Source organism: Pogona vitticeps, chromosome 7 (genome assembly GCF_051106095.1).
Source record: "Pogona vitticeps strain Pit_001003342236 chromosome 7, PviZW2.1, whole genome shotgun sequence".
Lineage (NCBI taxonomy): Eukaryota > Metazoa > Chordata > Lepidosauria > Squamata > Agamidae > Pogona > Pogona vitticeps.
Window position 1 is genome coordinate 358710 of NC_135789.1, and position 11072 is coordinate 369781.

Genomic DNA, 11072 nt, shown 5'->3' on the forward strand with positions numbered 1-11072 from the left:
CCACAAGAATTTCAGCCCCATGTCAAGAGCAGTTAAATGGGGCACTCCTCTTTCCACCACATCATTGCTTCCTCTACAAGACAGAGGAGTTTCCAGAATATCTTTTTTATGACTCCTCAAGAGAGTCATGAAGTTTTTTATCTCAACCCTCTGACTCACTGCCCAATGTTGTTAATGCCAAAAGAGAATCTGTGTAAATCTGCACCACCACAAACCAACCTCAGACCCTACAGAAACAAACTGTTCTTTCTGTCTCTTGCCAGCCATTAGGCATCCAGGCCTCAATTGTGGAAGAAGAGGATTTTTCTGATATTATTTACATTGAGTTACAAACACTGGAAGCCTCATTCTATTATTTTCCTCTCCAGCCACCTCAGTAATGTGGAGGAACCTTGGCAGCCTATATCTTTTCTTCGGGTTCCCTTGGCTCCACTTGCACCCTCTTTGCTTGGCTACCCTCCACCATTTTGCAAACTAAGGGAACTGCCTCTGGTACAAGACATTGGCAGATAGATAGCAGTGCCTCTCTCCCAGCTGCTCTTCATCCCCTTCTCTTGGCAGTTGTAGCTCGCCCCTTAAACTATTCTGGCCCTTGGATACAGTTGAAGATCCTGTCTCATGGCTGATGATATTTTTTTAGTCTCAAGCAGCAAAATGTATTCAGGCAGCCCTCCTGCCAAGCCCAATCTTCCTCTTTTCCATTCCAGTCCTTTTAAAAGAACTACATGTATACATGATCTGTCTTATTTATTAATCTATTTAATATTGTAGTTTTAATTTTCCGTTCCCCATTTCACAACTTTTATTTATCCTTTTTCATATCCATTACCATATTAAAATCACCTGCTAATATCACTGAACCTTTCCTCAGTTTATCCAACCTTCTCAATATATTTTCAAAAAATAAATCCTCCTGTCTCTCTTTAGGTGCATAAACACTTACAAGTGTAATGTCTTCTCCTTTTATTTTATTTTGCAATATCAAATCTCTACCTTGAGTATTCTTTTCCATTTTTTCAATTTTAAATTCACATTTGTTAGTCCTTAAAAGGACCATAGGACTTTGTTATTTTTCCAAGACTACCACTGTCTCTTCCTCCTCCTCCTCTTGACCTTCTTTAACCCAGTTGATGGACTTTTTTCGGTCAGAAGCAGTTGTGCTTCATCAGCACTTGACAAAAGTTCCTTAGAGACTGTCTGTGAATGTCTGAGTCAGCTCGTACTGGAGCACGGAAGAGGGAGGGTGGCACTGGTGAGTGTGTTTGGTGAAGGGAAGCAAGCAGTGCTCAACAGCCCTGCTAGCTGGGCAGGGAGGGCTCTGCTCAGGAGAAGGAAGCACAGATGTCCCAGGAGGCTGTCTGCAAAATCGTCTCATGGTAACAAGAAGGAAAGGAAATGGAAAGGGTGCGGAGGCTGCTGGGAGGGGAAGAAAAAGCCAGGAAAGGCCAAGGGAGGGTCAGATATGTTGCCCTTGCCCACAACAATGAGAATTGGGTTTCTACTCTAGCCTGGCCCCACAAGTCCAGGCCTGCAGTGGGTCTTGCACAACTCAATATTTTTGTGGAAACAGAGGGGATCCAAGAAGTCTGTGAGAGATTATGAAATAAAAATCTATGAAAACAAGGCAAAAATAAACAAGAGTCACCAACCTAGTTAATGTTTTATTTATTTCATGTTGGATATCAGGAAAAAGAAGAGTTACACAGTACAAAAATCGGAAGTACTGTAGGTCAGAAACCATTCTGAGGATCATGGCACAGTAATTTTATTTTTAAAAGTAATTTTCCAAACTCTGGTAGAAAGTGAAGAAACCTAATTTCTCTTTTCTCCAGAGCCTTAGACTGGACAAAGTATGGTGGCTGAAAAGGCTAGCTTTTTTCCAGAATCCATTCTGGAAGCTATAGCCCAGAAAATGGATTCTTCGATGTAGGAGTAACAGAAGAGGAAAATACTCCCTAGCATACTTGGTGCTAAGATTTGCCCTGTTTCCATTCCAGGGAATTCCCTGAATTTTTGTCTGATGTTTTGCCTTGAAAATAGTACTATTGGACCACCAGCAACATCTGGTTGTCATATATTATTTCCTTCTTCAGCCTGGCACTTTCCATCCTTTGGAAAATGGTCACTGGAGACTTACTGGTATTTTATAATACAATATTTAATTTATATGTGTACATGTAAGTTGAGCAGAGGCGAGACTCAGCCAAAACACACCAAAAGATAGCCAAACTCTATTGCAGTCAACATGCTCAGCCATGTCTTACAGTGGCTAGCTTAGAGAATACAGCTCTGCTACCTTTACTGACTCAGATTGTAGTCTTTTACTATAAGACAGCAAAACCATGATCATCAACTCCTCATCCGTATCTTACAGTCATACAGATCATACTGGCTTTGCCCTCTGAGCATCTCTGAGTAGTAGGATAGCTTCTCTGCTTCAGGATGGTGCTGCTGGTGTTGCTGATGATAAATATTTGTCAGGAAAGTCTTCATGCTGTTTCGAGGGTTTCCAGGAGGCAGAAGTCAAGTGGGAATTTTTTTGATAATAGTCCTGGAGAGTCATAAAATAAAATAAAATAAAATAAAAAGTAAGTAAATAAGTAAGAAAGAAAACGTGATTTGGTGGTAGGTAAAAATACACCTTTCTTGATGTAATTGTTATTTAACTGTAATCCACTGACACAAAGTGCAACTTTTTAAAAAAAAAACTTTAAAAATATTCATAGATTATGAGTTGTCCAGGAGCAATGAGATGGGGAAATGGGATAAATGGAAGAGTAACCCCATGCTCAGAAACCAAAGGATCAAAATAGCACATAAAACACACATGCTGGCTTTCCCCCTCTTCTCTGAAGACAGTAGTAAATCCACAGGACAATTTCCTTTCAAAAAGCAGCTGCCTCTGCTAAGGTCGTACCTGCTTTCTGCACACTTCCAGCAAGACTCCGGTCCGTACCAAGCACCAAATCTCCCCAACCAGTGAGACAACAATGTTGACGATGTCCATCCAGCGACCCACTGTCATGAGCAAGATCAAGAGCCCCCCCATCCTGACGAAGACAGTCTGGAAGGCCATCTGCTCTGTGGGATTTTGACGCTGCTCTTCTACCATTTAAATAGCGAGAACAAGTACACAGTTAAAAAAGTTGTCATGTTTGTCCTGTCCTGTCTCAGAGCAAGTAACCAAAAAGTTGTATGGATGTCCACAGCAAGTGTTTTGGTCCTTCGAGCTCTGTATTTTTGACTAGCTGCCTTCTAATGTTACTTCCTTTTAAAAGAGGATGTTGAGGATTATACCTGGAACCTCCTGCATCCTAAGAGCATGTTTTGCCATATCAACCTGCTTGGTAAAGAAACCCATCTAAATATAGGAAGGAAAGATCTTATCCTGATCCATGTGTGCGCAGAAGATGGCTTACCATTGGTTCCCCAGGGTCTCCAGCAGAGAGAGAACCTTTGTTTTATTTAACACCTGATATATCTGAAACCTAAAGTGCCAGGAACTGAACCCTGGGCATTCTCATAGATTTATAGAATTGATGTGCCATCAAAAAAAAAAAAAAAAAAAAAAAAAAAAAGGGCTCACAAACAATCAGAAAACTCAGGATGGGTTTATGTGCCAGAAGCATTTAACTCTTGTACTGCTTCCTTGGGTGCCAAAGATTTCACAGTGAATGAGGAGAAAAGAGAACTCACCTTGCATGTAGATGACCAGGAGTGTGTAGCAGATTGTTAGTGGAGTCCAGAAGCGGACAGCTTCTGAGGTGGTGAGGAAGTCCCGGTTGATCAGAGCCACGGCAGCCAAGTCAGCCACCAGGAAGGTGACCTTGAGAGCATTGCACAGGAGTCTGGGAATGCCATGCCAGGTGGTAAGAAGGAAGAGGCACACACCACAGTAGTGCTCTTTGCAATGCAGTTCGTACATGGCGAAGACATGGCGGGCCAGGCGCCAGACATACACGGTCAGAAGGGTGGCCAAACCCACACTGAGAAGCAGGTTCCACGTCCGATGGGCTGCCCCTTCTTGGAGGTAGCTGAGGCTGCACGAAATGCCACAACCCAAGGAGTACTGGCAGAGCAAGTAGAGCTGGCTGTTGTGTGCCCCCTGCAAGGACCAGAGAGCTTATGGCTTGAGGCATCCCTTGAAGAATTGCTCAGCCAGGACAGCCAGCCAGCCAGCCAGCCAGCCAGCCAGCCAGCCAGCCAGCCAGCCAGCCAGCCAGCCAGCCAGCCAGCCAGCCAGCCAGCCAGACACACACACACACACACACACACACACACACACACACACACACACACACACACACACACACACACACACACACACACACACACACACACACACACACACACACACACACACACACACACACACACACACACACACACACACACACACACACACACACACACACACACACACACACACACACACACACACACACACACACACACACACACACACACACACACCCCTCTTCATGAACAGAAACATATTCAGTATTTATTTATTTTATTTATTTATTGGACTTATATACCGCCCCATAGCGCTACAAGCACTCTCTGGGCAGTTTACAATTTTTAATTATACAGGCTACACATTGCCCCCCCTCGGAAGGATGGAAGGCTGAGTCAACCTTGAGCCGGCTACCTGGGATTTGAACCCCAGGTCGTGAGCACAGTTTTAGCTTGCAGTACAGCGTTTTAACCACTGCGCCACGAGGCTCTTGCAGTAGAGTAGGGTAGAGTAGGGATCACGGCCAATGCTTGAAAAGATTACTTTTTAAGACTAAAATGAACAGATCCATGATGTGGCTGATCTGGGAAGCAGAGACTGGGTGTCATGGGATACTTTGGACCTGGGTGGGATGTGGTGGGGGAGGGACTAAGTAGCTGCCTATTGATACTGTATAAGGAACACACCTTGTCAAGGGAGAGGATGGAAGAGACAGCCCGGAGGGAGAACTCCAGCACCACCAGGGCAGCCACACGAGAGCCAACCACCATGAAGGTGCCTGTCAGCACGAAGAGGTGCAACTGATCCAGCAGAGCCCACTGTTGCCGTATGGCCTCCTTCTCTTTCTTGCGTTCTGGATCACTAAGGGAGGCAGAAACAAGGGACTCAGGAACGAAAAGGCGAGGTTGACAGGCATGTGAAGAAAGGAACTAGGTCTCGCATCAAAATTTCAAAGGGAACCAATGCCGGTCTGGATTCAGTTTATATTCACTCCTGGCTTTCAGGCAGTTGCCATCTGCCCAGATGTTTTCTGGATTAAAGAAAAGGCAACACAGTGGATTCTCCTGATTTTTAAGGTCTAGAAAGTTAAAGGAAGGCAACTACTATTTTGCTCCAGGGATTTGATGGATGATGGGCATTGCAGCTCAAACCATCAGGAGACAGAAGGGTAGGAAAGGGCAGCTCTGGAGACCAGACACACCCAGCTTTCATTCTAGGAATTAGGTGCTGTAGGACTACCCTCTTTTGCAATGGGAGGAACCCCAGAGGAATTCTAGCTCCACCAACTCACTTAAATCCATTTTGAAACACAGGTAATCGTTTTTTACAGGACTCAGTCTCCACTGTCTTCCCACAGGCAAAACCAGGACCAATCTGTGGGAGAGATTGAGGACCAGTCTGTGGCTCTACAAAACAATAAAACCTGTTAAGGAATCAAAGCAGTGGAAGGTGGCCATTGGGTAAGAATCTAGCTTCCTGAAGGTTGGCTTTTCTCTACTATCCTTCTCTCCTGTCTATAGTCCCTTATTAAACCTTTCAGGATGGCTTTCTTTAGCCAAATGTGTCAGAGTACAATCTCCCTTGGTCCTACTAGTTGGGGTGATGGGTCTGAAAGTCTTGAGGGCCAGAGTGGACAAAATACGAAAGACTTTTCTCTCCTTATTTAAATAAAGGGAGGCAGAGAAACTCACTTCAAACACTGGATATAGAGGTAGATCTTCATCAAGCCGCACAAGACGGAGACAGCACAGGCTCCCACCAGCCCTGCAGGGAAGCCAAGATCAGAACAGGTATTGGTTTTGGAGGGAAGGGGAGATTTAGGGGTGCAAACCCCAGGAAGGATTGGCAAGGGGTGGAGAAGGATAGACACCCTGGCTCACCTTGCAAGAGGGAGTCCACCAGGTTCGAGCCCCAGGCCAAGCTAGGGAAGCTGGGCAGCCAGGAACTTAGATAGGAGAGCATGTTGCCACCCAGGTGTGAACAGAAAGGCCGTGGCACTGGCGCTGCTTGTTCCTGGCTCCCTTCTTCTCTCAGAGCTAATGAGGAGGCCCCGAGCTGTGGGTTCAAAGGTCCTGTGAGAGGGAGGGACCAGCAATGCTGATAAGGGCTGGCAAGAGCTCTCGGGACAGGGCAGGGACCATTTCTGGCCGGGGTGAGTAAATCATTGCTTCCTTTCCCTATGGTGTCTGGGAAGAGAGGAGGTAGCAGCAGGAAGGGAGTCCTTCTAGGCTTGCACAATCCAGCCTTTCTGCTTTGCCAAAAAGGGACCCCATCCTGGGCCAAGGGCAATGCTCAAGGACTCCGCAGAAGAAGCACCTGCCACTGCCAGCTTGCTGGGGTGGGTGGGATGGGATGGGCATGCTGTGGTTAATGTACACACATCGGGACAGGCCATGATGCCCTGGCTGGCCAGCAGGCTCTTGGTAAAAGGTGGTGAGGCAAGGGAAGGAAGGAGGGAAGCATTGCCTGTTGGGTTCCCCCTAGGACTTTCTCCTCTTCAGTGGGAAGACAGCACATTTGAACATGTGCAAAATGTTTCCCTTCTGCTTTCATGCCCAGCAACTGCATTTATTTATTTATTTACTGTTATTTGTTGATTCACAAATAAAAAACCCTCCAGCTGTTCTACAAAACAGTGTAAAGCCTAACCCTGACATGATTATCTCCTAATAAGAGCTATGGTAGTGTTGTTCTGTGTAGAGGATTGGGCTCTTGTCAGTCCACTGGATCTGCGGCGGAAGAGTAGGGTAGGGGAGTTGGTTGTACCTTGATCCAAGCACCTGGTTCCCACCCAGCCCTGGACAGGAAGAGAGGGCTGAGGCTGGAGGAAGTGGGTATTTCTGACACCTAGGTGGCTGGGAGTTCCCCTTGCGCAGTGGAGCTCCCTGCCCAGAGAGACTGGGCTGACCCTTCCACAGACGTTTTGAGTCAGGCAGGACTTTAGCTCAGTGGAGTTGCTACAGAAGGGTCTTCTCATCAAGTGGGTGTGCTGTTTCTTTGACTGGTGCACTTTTATTTGTCCTCTTAGTTGCTTTTGTACAGTATATTTAATTACATTGTTTTCTTTGACAGTGGTTGTTTTTATTTAGTTTTATTTTATCATTCATCAACAAGGGGTACCCTTCTTTGGAAGAAAGACAGGAGATATATATATATATATATATATATATATATATATATATATATATATATATATATATATATATATATATATATATATATATATATATATATATATATATATATATATATATTAATAAAATGAATTATAAATCGATATATATATATATATATATATATATATATATATATATATATATATATATATATATAATAAAATGAATTATAAATCCCAAACAGTTAGCCAGGACGATGGGAATTGGAATCCATCAAGGCCTGCAAGGCCTGTCCTAGAACGTTCACCGTGAACAGGCACCTCTCTTGCCAAGCCCATAAAACTTTTTTAAAGCAGTTCCTCCTTTTACTTGTTACAGTTTGAAAAGTAATGAGTTGTTACTATGTTGTAACTACTTGTTGCATTCTTGTAACATTTTGTAACCGTTCAATGAAAAAGGAAAACAAATCAAAACTGTAGTTGTACTAGAGTACGTATGACGTAAAGCTTGAAAAAAATCAAGTTAAAATGTCTATAAAGTTGCTTTTATCAACTAACTTTAAAGTATGCTTAGAACAAAAACATTTTGTTCCCATTAATTTTATAACTTTTGAAATGTAGTTTTGTTGCTCTACTTGTGTGTGTGTTTTTTAAAGAAGGCAAACCATTACAAGGACCTCCCTTTATTGTAGCTTATTATTCCAGTCTCTGCCCACTCCTGGCCTCTCCCCACCTCCCATGTTTCCTAACCTGTTAGACATTTTGCCACGACTAATAGGAAAGCAGAAGCCAAAGCCGAGGAGATGGGTAAAAAGATCTACTCCTTGGTAAGTTAAGGGGGCCTCATTCTCTGAAAACATGATGTAGGGCTACAGCCTTTCCTGAGATTTTGCATTTCTTCAAATGATGGGGTTTGCCAGATTACCATTTTTCATTAATGTCCCAATGATTTAAGTGAGAAAATACACCCTGTGAAAGCTTTTCAGAGTAGTTACAGGAGGGGGCAAGTGTGACAGTGAAGGCCGCTTTGTAGGTGACCATGTATTTTCTTTCCAGAACTTCCTAGGCCCAGAATGTTCTGAGATATAATTTTGGCCCCTCCACTAATGCAGTCACTCCAGTACTTTAGAATATCCACAGTGTTCTGCTTATTAACAGCTTTCATTATGCTGTTGATGTCTACCATGTCCTCGAGCACTAGCCTGGAATAAAAGTCCTGCATGCATTTTCCTTCACTTCACTTATACCCAGGCAGCCCACAAATGAAAATTGCACGAGCCACTTACAGCAAATCAATATGGGTGGCAACAGATATTGTACAATATTCAGTGTTGTATCAAGAAGAGAAAGCAGGGCAGAGAAGATGCAAAGAGCATTGGATCAGGAGGACATTTTTTTTCATGTTTAGAAATTTATTTATTTATTTATTTACAATATTTTTAGCCGCATATACCATTATATACAATATAATGGTATACTGTATTGTATTTTACATTTATTCTTTGGTCTGAAACACATTTGATCTGAAATATGCTCTCCTGGTATTGATGAGGCCAACTCCCTTTCAAACTTAAAAGAGCTCTGCCAAGGTTGGTTTATACTTTGTTTGTGAAAACTGCCTTTCTTTCAAGTCTCTATAAAGATCTAACAGTGCTCTCGAGTGGCAGAGAGGCCATTTGTTATAGGACGGCTGCCTGAACTCTCCACCCCTACCCCACACATGAGGATAGTCACTCAGTGGCTAGGGTAGCTCTTTGCTGTTAACAGCATTAAGGTATAAGGCTTAGTTTGTGTGTTGTTGTTGAAGTCGAAACCGTGAGATATTTAAGCAGTGGTTTTGAAAGTTCCACACCCCCAGTGAGTTTCCATGGCTGAATGGGAATTCGAAGCGAGGCCTCCTGAGTCCTAGTACATTACTCTCTCTCTCTATTACGCACACTGGATCATGTCTTGTTTAGTTGAACAGATCCTATGAGGAGACACTCCGCCCTTGGGATGGAACCATATTGTTGGCGGGCACTAGATGGCGGTAGGGGTACAGTAGCTGCTCAGCTTGTCCATTTCAAGGAAAAATCCCAAAGCCACCGCCTGTCCCAAATACATGGATTAACTGAGCAAGTGAAAAGAAGGGAGAGAGCCTCTCAGTTGATCAATGTTTGCAGAAGATGTTTGGGTATGTAAGAAAGCATGCTTGCCTATTTTGTATAGCAATTGTATTTTTATGATTATATATATTTTATATTGATTTATTTTATGTTGTAATCCGCCCCGAGTAGACATGGTCTAGAGGGGCGGGGTATAAATTTAATTAATTAATTAATTAATTAATTCCCAAAGAAGAAGCCCTGCTCAGTTTTTGTAGGAAATGTATCTCAGGAGCTTCTGGCTAAAGATCTCATGAATTAGAGTCCAGCGGGTCAGGTGTATGAAGCATAGGGCCAGTGTGGTGTCAGAGCACTGGATTAAACTTGTGAGATCATGGTGGTGGGGCTTTCCCTTGTTCTTTCCCTGCCTTGCAGGGTGGTTGTTTTGAGGACAAAGTGCCTTGAGCTCTTGGAAGGGGAGATGGAATAGAAAAGTAACGATGAAGTAAATATTAATCCTACATTGGCAAAGAGGTGTATAGTTATTTACTTGGGGTGGGAGAGTTGTAGTTCAATGCATTTATTTAATGTCTTCTACCCAAGTAGTGAATTATATGAATCACTTCTAGGAGAGAAACCTGCTGGTCATCAGTTGCTGGTGAAATGTCTTGGGCTTATTCCACTCGAGAGGAGAGAAGGACTGGCTGTCCCTTTTCCAGGCAGAGAGCCCTTGTGGGCAAGAGTGACCTTCCAGGGCTCCTGTGCAGCTTTTGGTTTTACTTGTATGCTGGTTGCAGCTTCTTTTCCCTTCTCTGGCCTGTCTCCATGTCCTGATTGGTCAGTTGATATGCATTGGCACCTCCTCCACAATGACATCTCAGTGGCTGTGAAGAGTCAGCCCAAAGCCCTCTCCCCACCCACCTAAGAGTGTTCTCTTGCAGGGCGGCACTATCAGCTGATCCCAAGTGCTCACAGATGCCCATGTGGCATATTGTTGCTCATCCACATGCCTCTTCCAGGCAGGTAACTTTGGCTGTTCATGACAAGTGCAGAGGAGGGATTCACGAAGGCATCCTGGCCATCTCTGGCTCCTTTTCTCCAGCACCTGGTAGAGGGCCTCTTCCTACTTTCAGATCTTTCCTCTCCCTAATACCCATTCTCTTATGCCAAACTCTTCTGTTGTTATTAAAACAAACAAACAAACAAAGATGAAAGCAAGCTTGAGCTAGGACTTTGTGCGCGTGAAGTAGAGATTGGAAGCCTTTTTCGGGGGGCAAGAGAAGGGACAGGACTATAACCCTTAGACTCATTTTAGTCCAAAAACTAACTCTTCCAAGCTTTGTTGTTAAGCTATAGTTGGTGCTAGGGCAGGAGTACACCAAGTTGGAAAGCAGTGTGCCAAGAGCCACATTGTTTATATGACTCAGGTGAAATTTGGACTGTGGCCTTTCAGCTCGAAACTTGCACCCTTTTGCCTCATGTGTTTATCTGCGTTTAACATAACCAAGAGAAGAAAGAGAATAGAGGAGGGTGAAACCCCATTCTTACTGACTTCTGTAGACTTAAACTCTGGCCATAAAAAAAAACTAGAAACAGCAACTCAGAAAGAAAAAGCAAGAACTCTAGAAGCATCCTG

At 43.8% G+C, this 11072-nt stretch overlaps 1 protein-coding gene and 1 long non-coding RNA gene across 4 annotated transcripts in view; one reads left to right on the top strand and one right to left on the bottom strand.

Moving 5' to 3' along the window:
- Positions 1-11072, top strand: part of LOC110073176 (uncharacterized) — a 42877-nt gene that overhangs the window by 21925 nt on the left and 9880 nt on the right. For all 3 annotated transcript variants that reach the window (XR_012080515.2, XR_013538136.1, XR_013538137.1), the window contains exons 3-4: positions 5595-5697; positions 5911-6027. This is a non-coding gene — a long non-coding RNA (uncharacterized LOC110073176). The remainder of the gene's footprint in view (positions 1-5594; positions 5698-5910; positions 6028-11072) is intronic.
- Positions 1649-6533, bottom strand: TMEM82 (transmembrane protein 82). The gene is made up of 6 exons (XM_020782074.3): positions 6118-6533; positions 5929-6001; positions 4924-5098; positions 3697-4105; positions 2918-3105; positions 1649-2551 (listed from the first exon to the last, which is right to left on the bottom strand). The coding sequence occupies exons 1-6, from the start codon at positions 6197-6199 to the stop codon at positions 2438-2440; spliced, it is 1041 nt and encodes a 346-aa protein (XP_020637733.2). The 5' UTR covers positions 6200-6533; the 3' UTR covers positions 1649-2437.

Bases quoted from the DNA above. Each gene is read 5' to 3' on its own strand.
- TMEM82 (XM_020782074.3), bottom strand. From the start codon at position 6,199: ATGCTCTCCTATCTAAGTTCCTGGCTGCCCAGCTTCCCTAGCTTGGCC. The intron at 3,106-3,696 runs GTGAGTTCTCTT...TTTAAATGGTAG, and splicing joins CCTGGTCATCTACATGCAAG to AAGAGCAGCGTCAAAATCCC. The intron at 2,552-2,917 runs GTACGACCTTAG...ATGACTCTCCAG, and splicing joins TGGAAGTGTGCAGAAAGCAG to GACTATTATCAAAAAAATTC.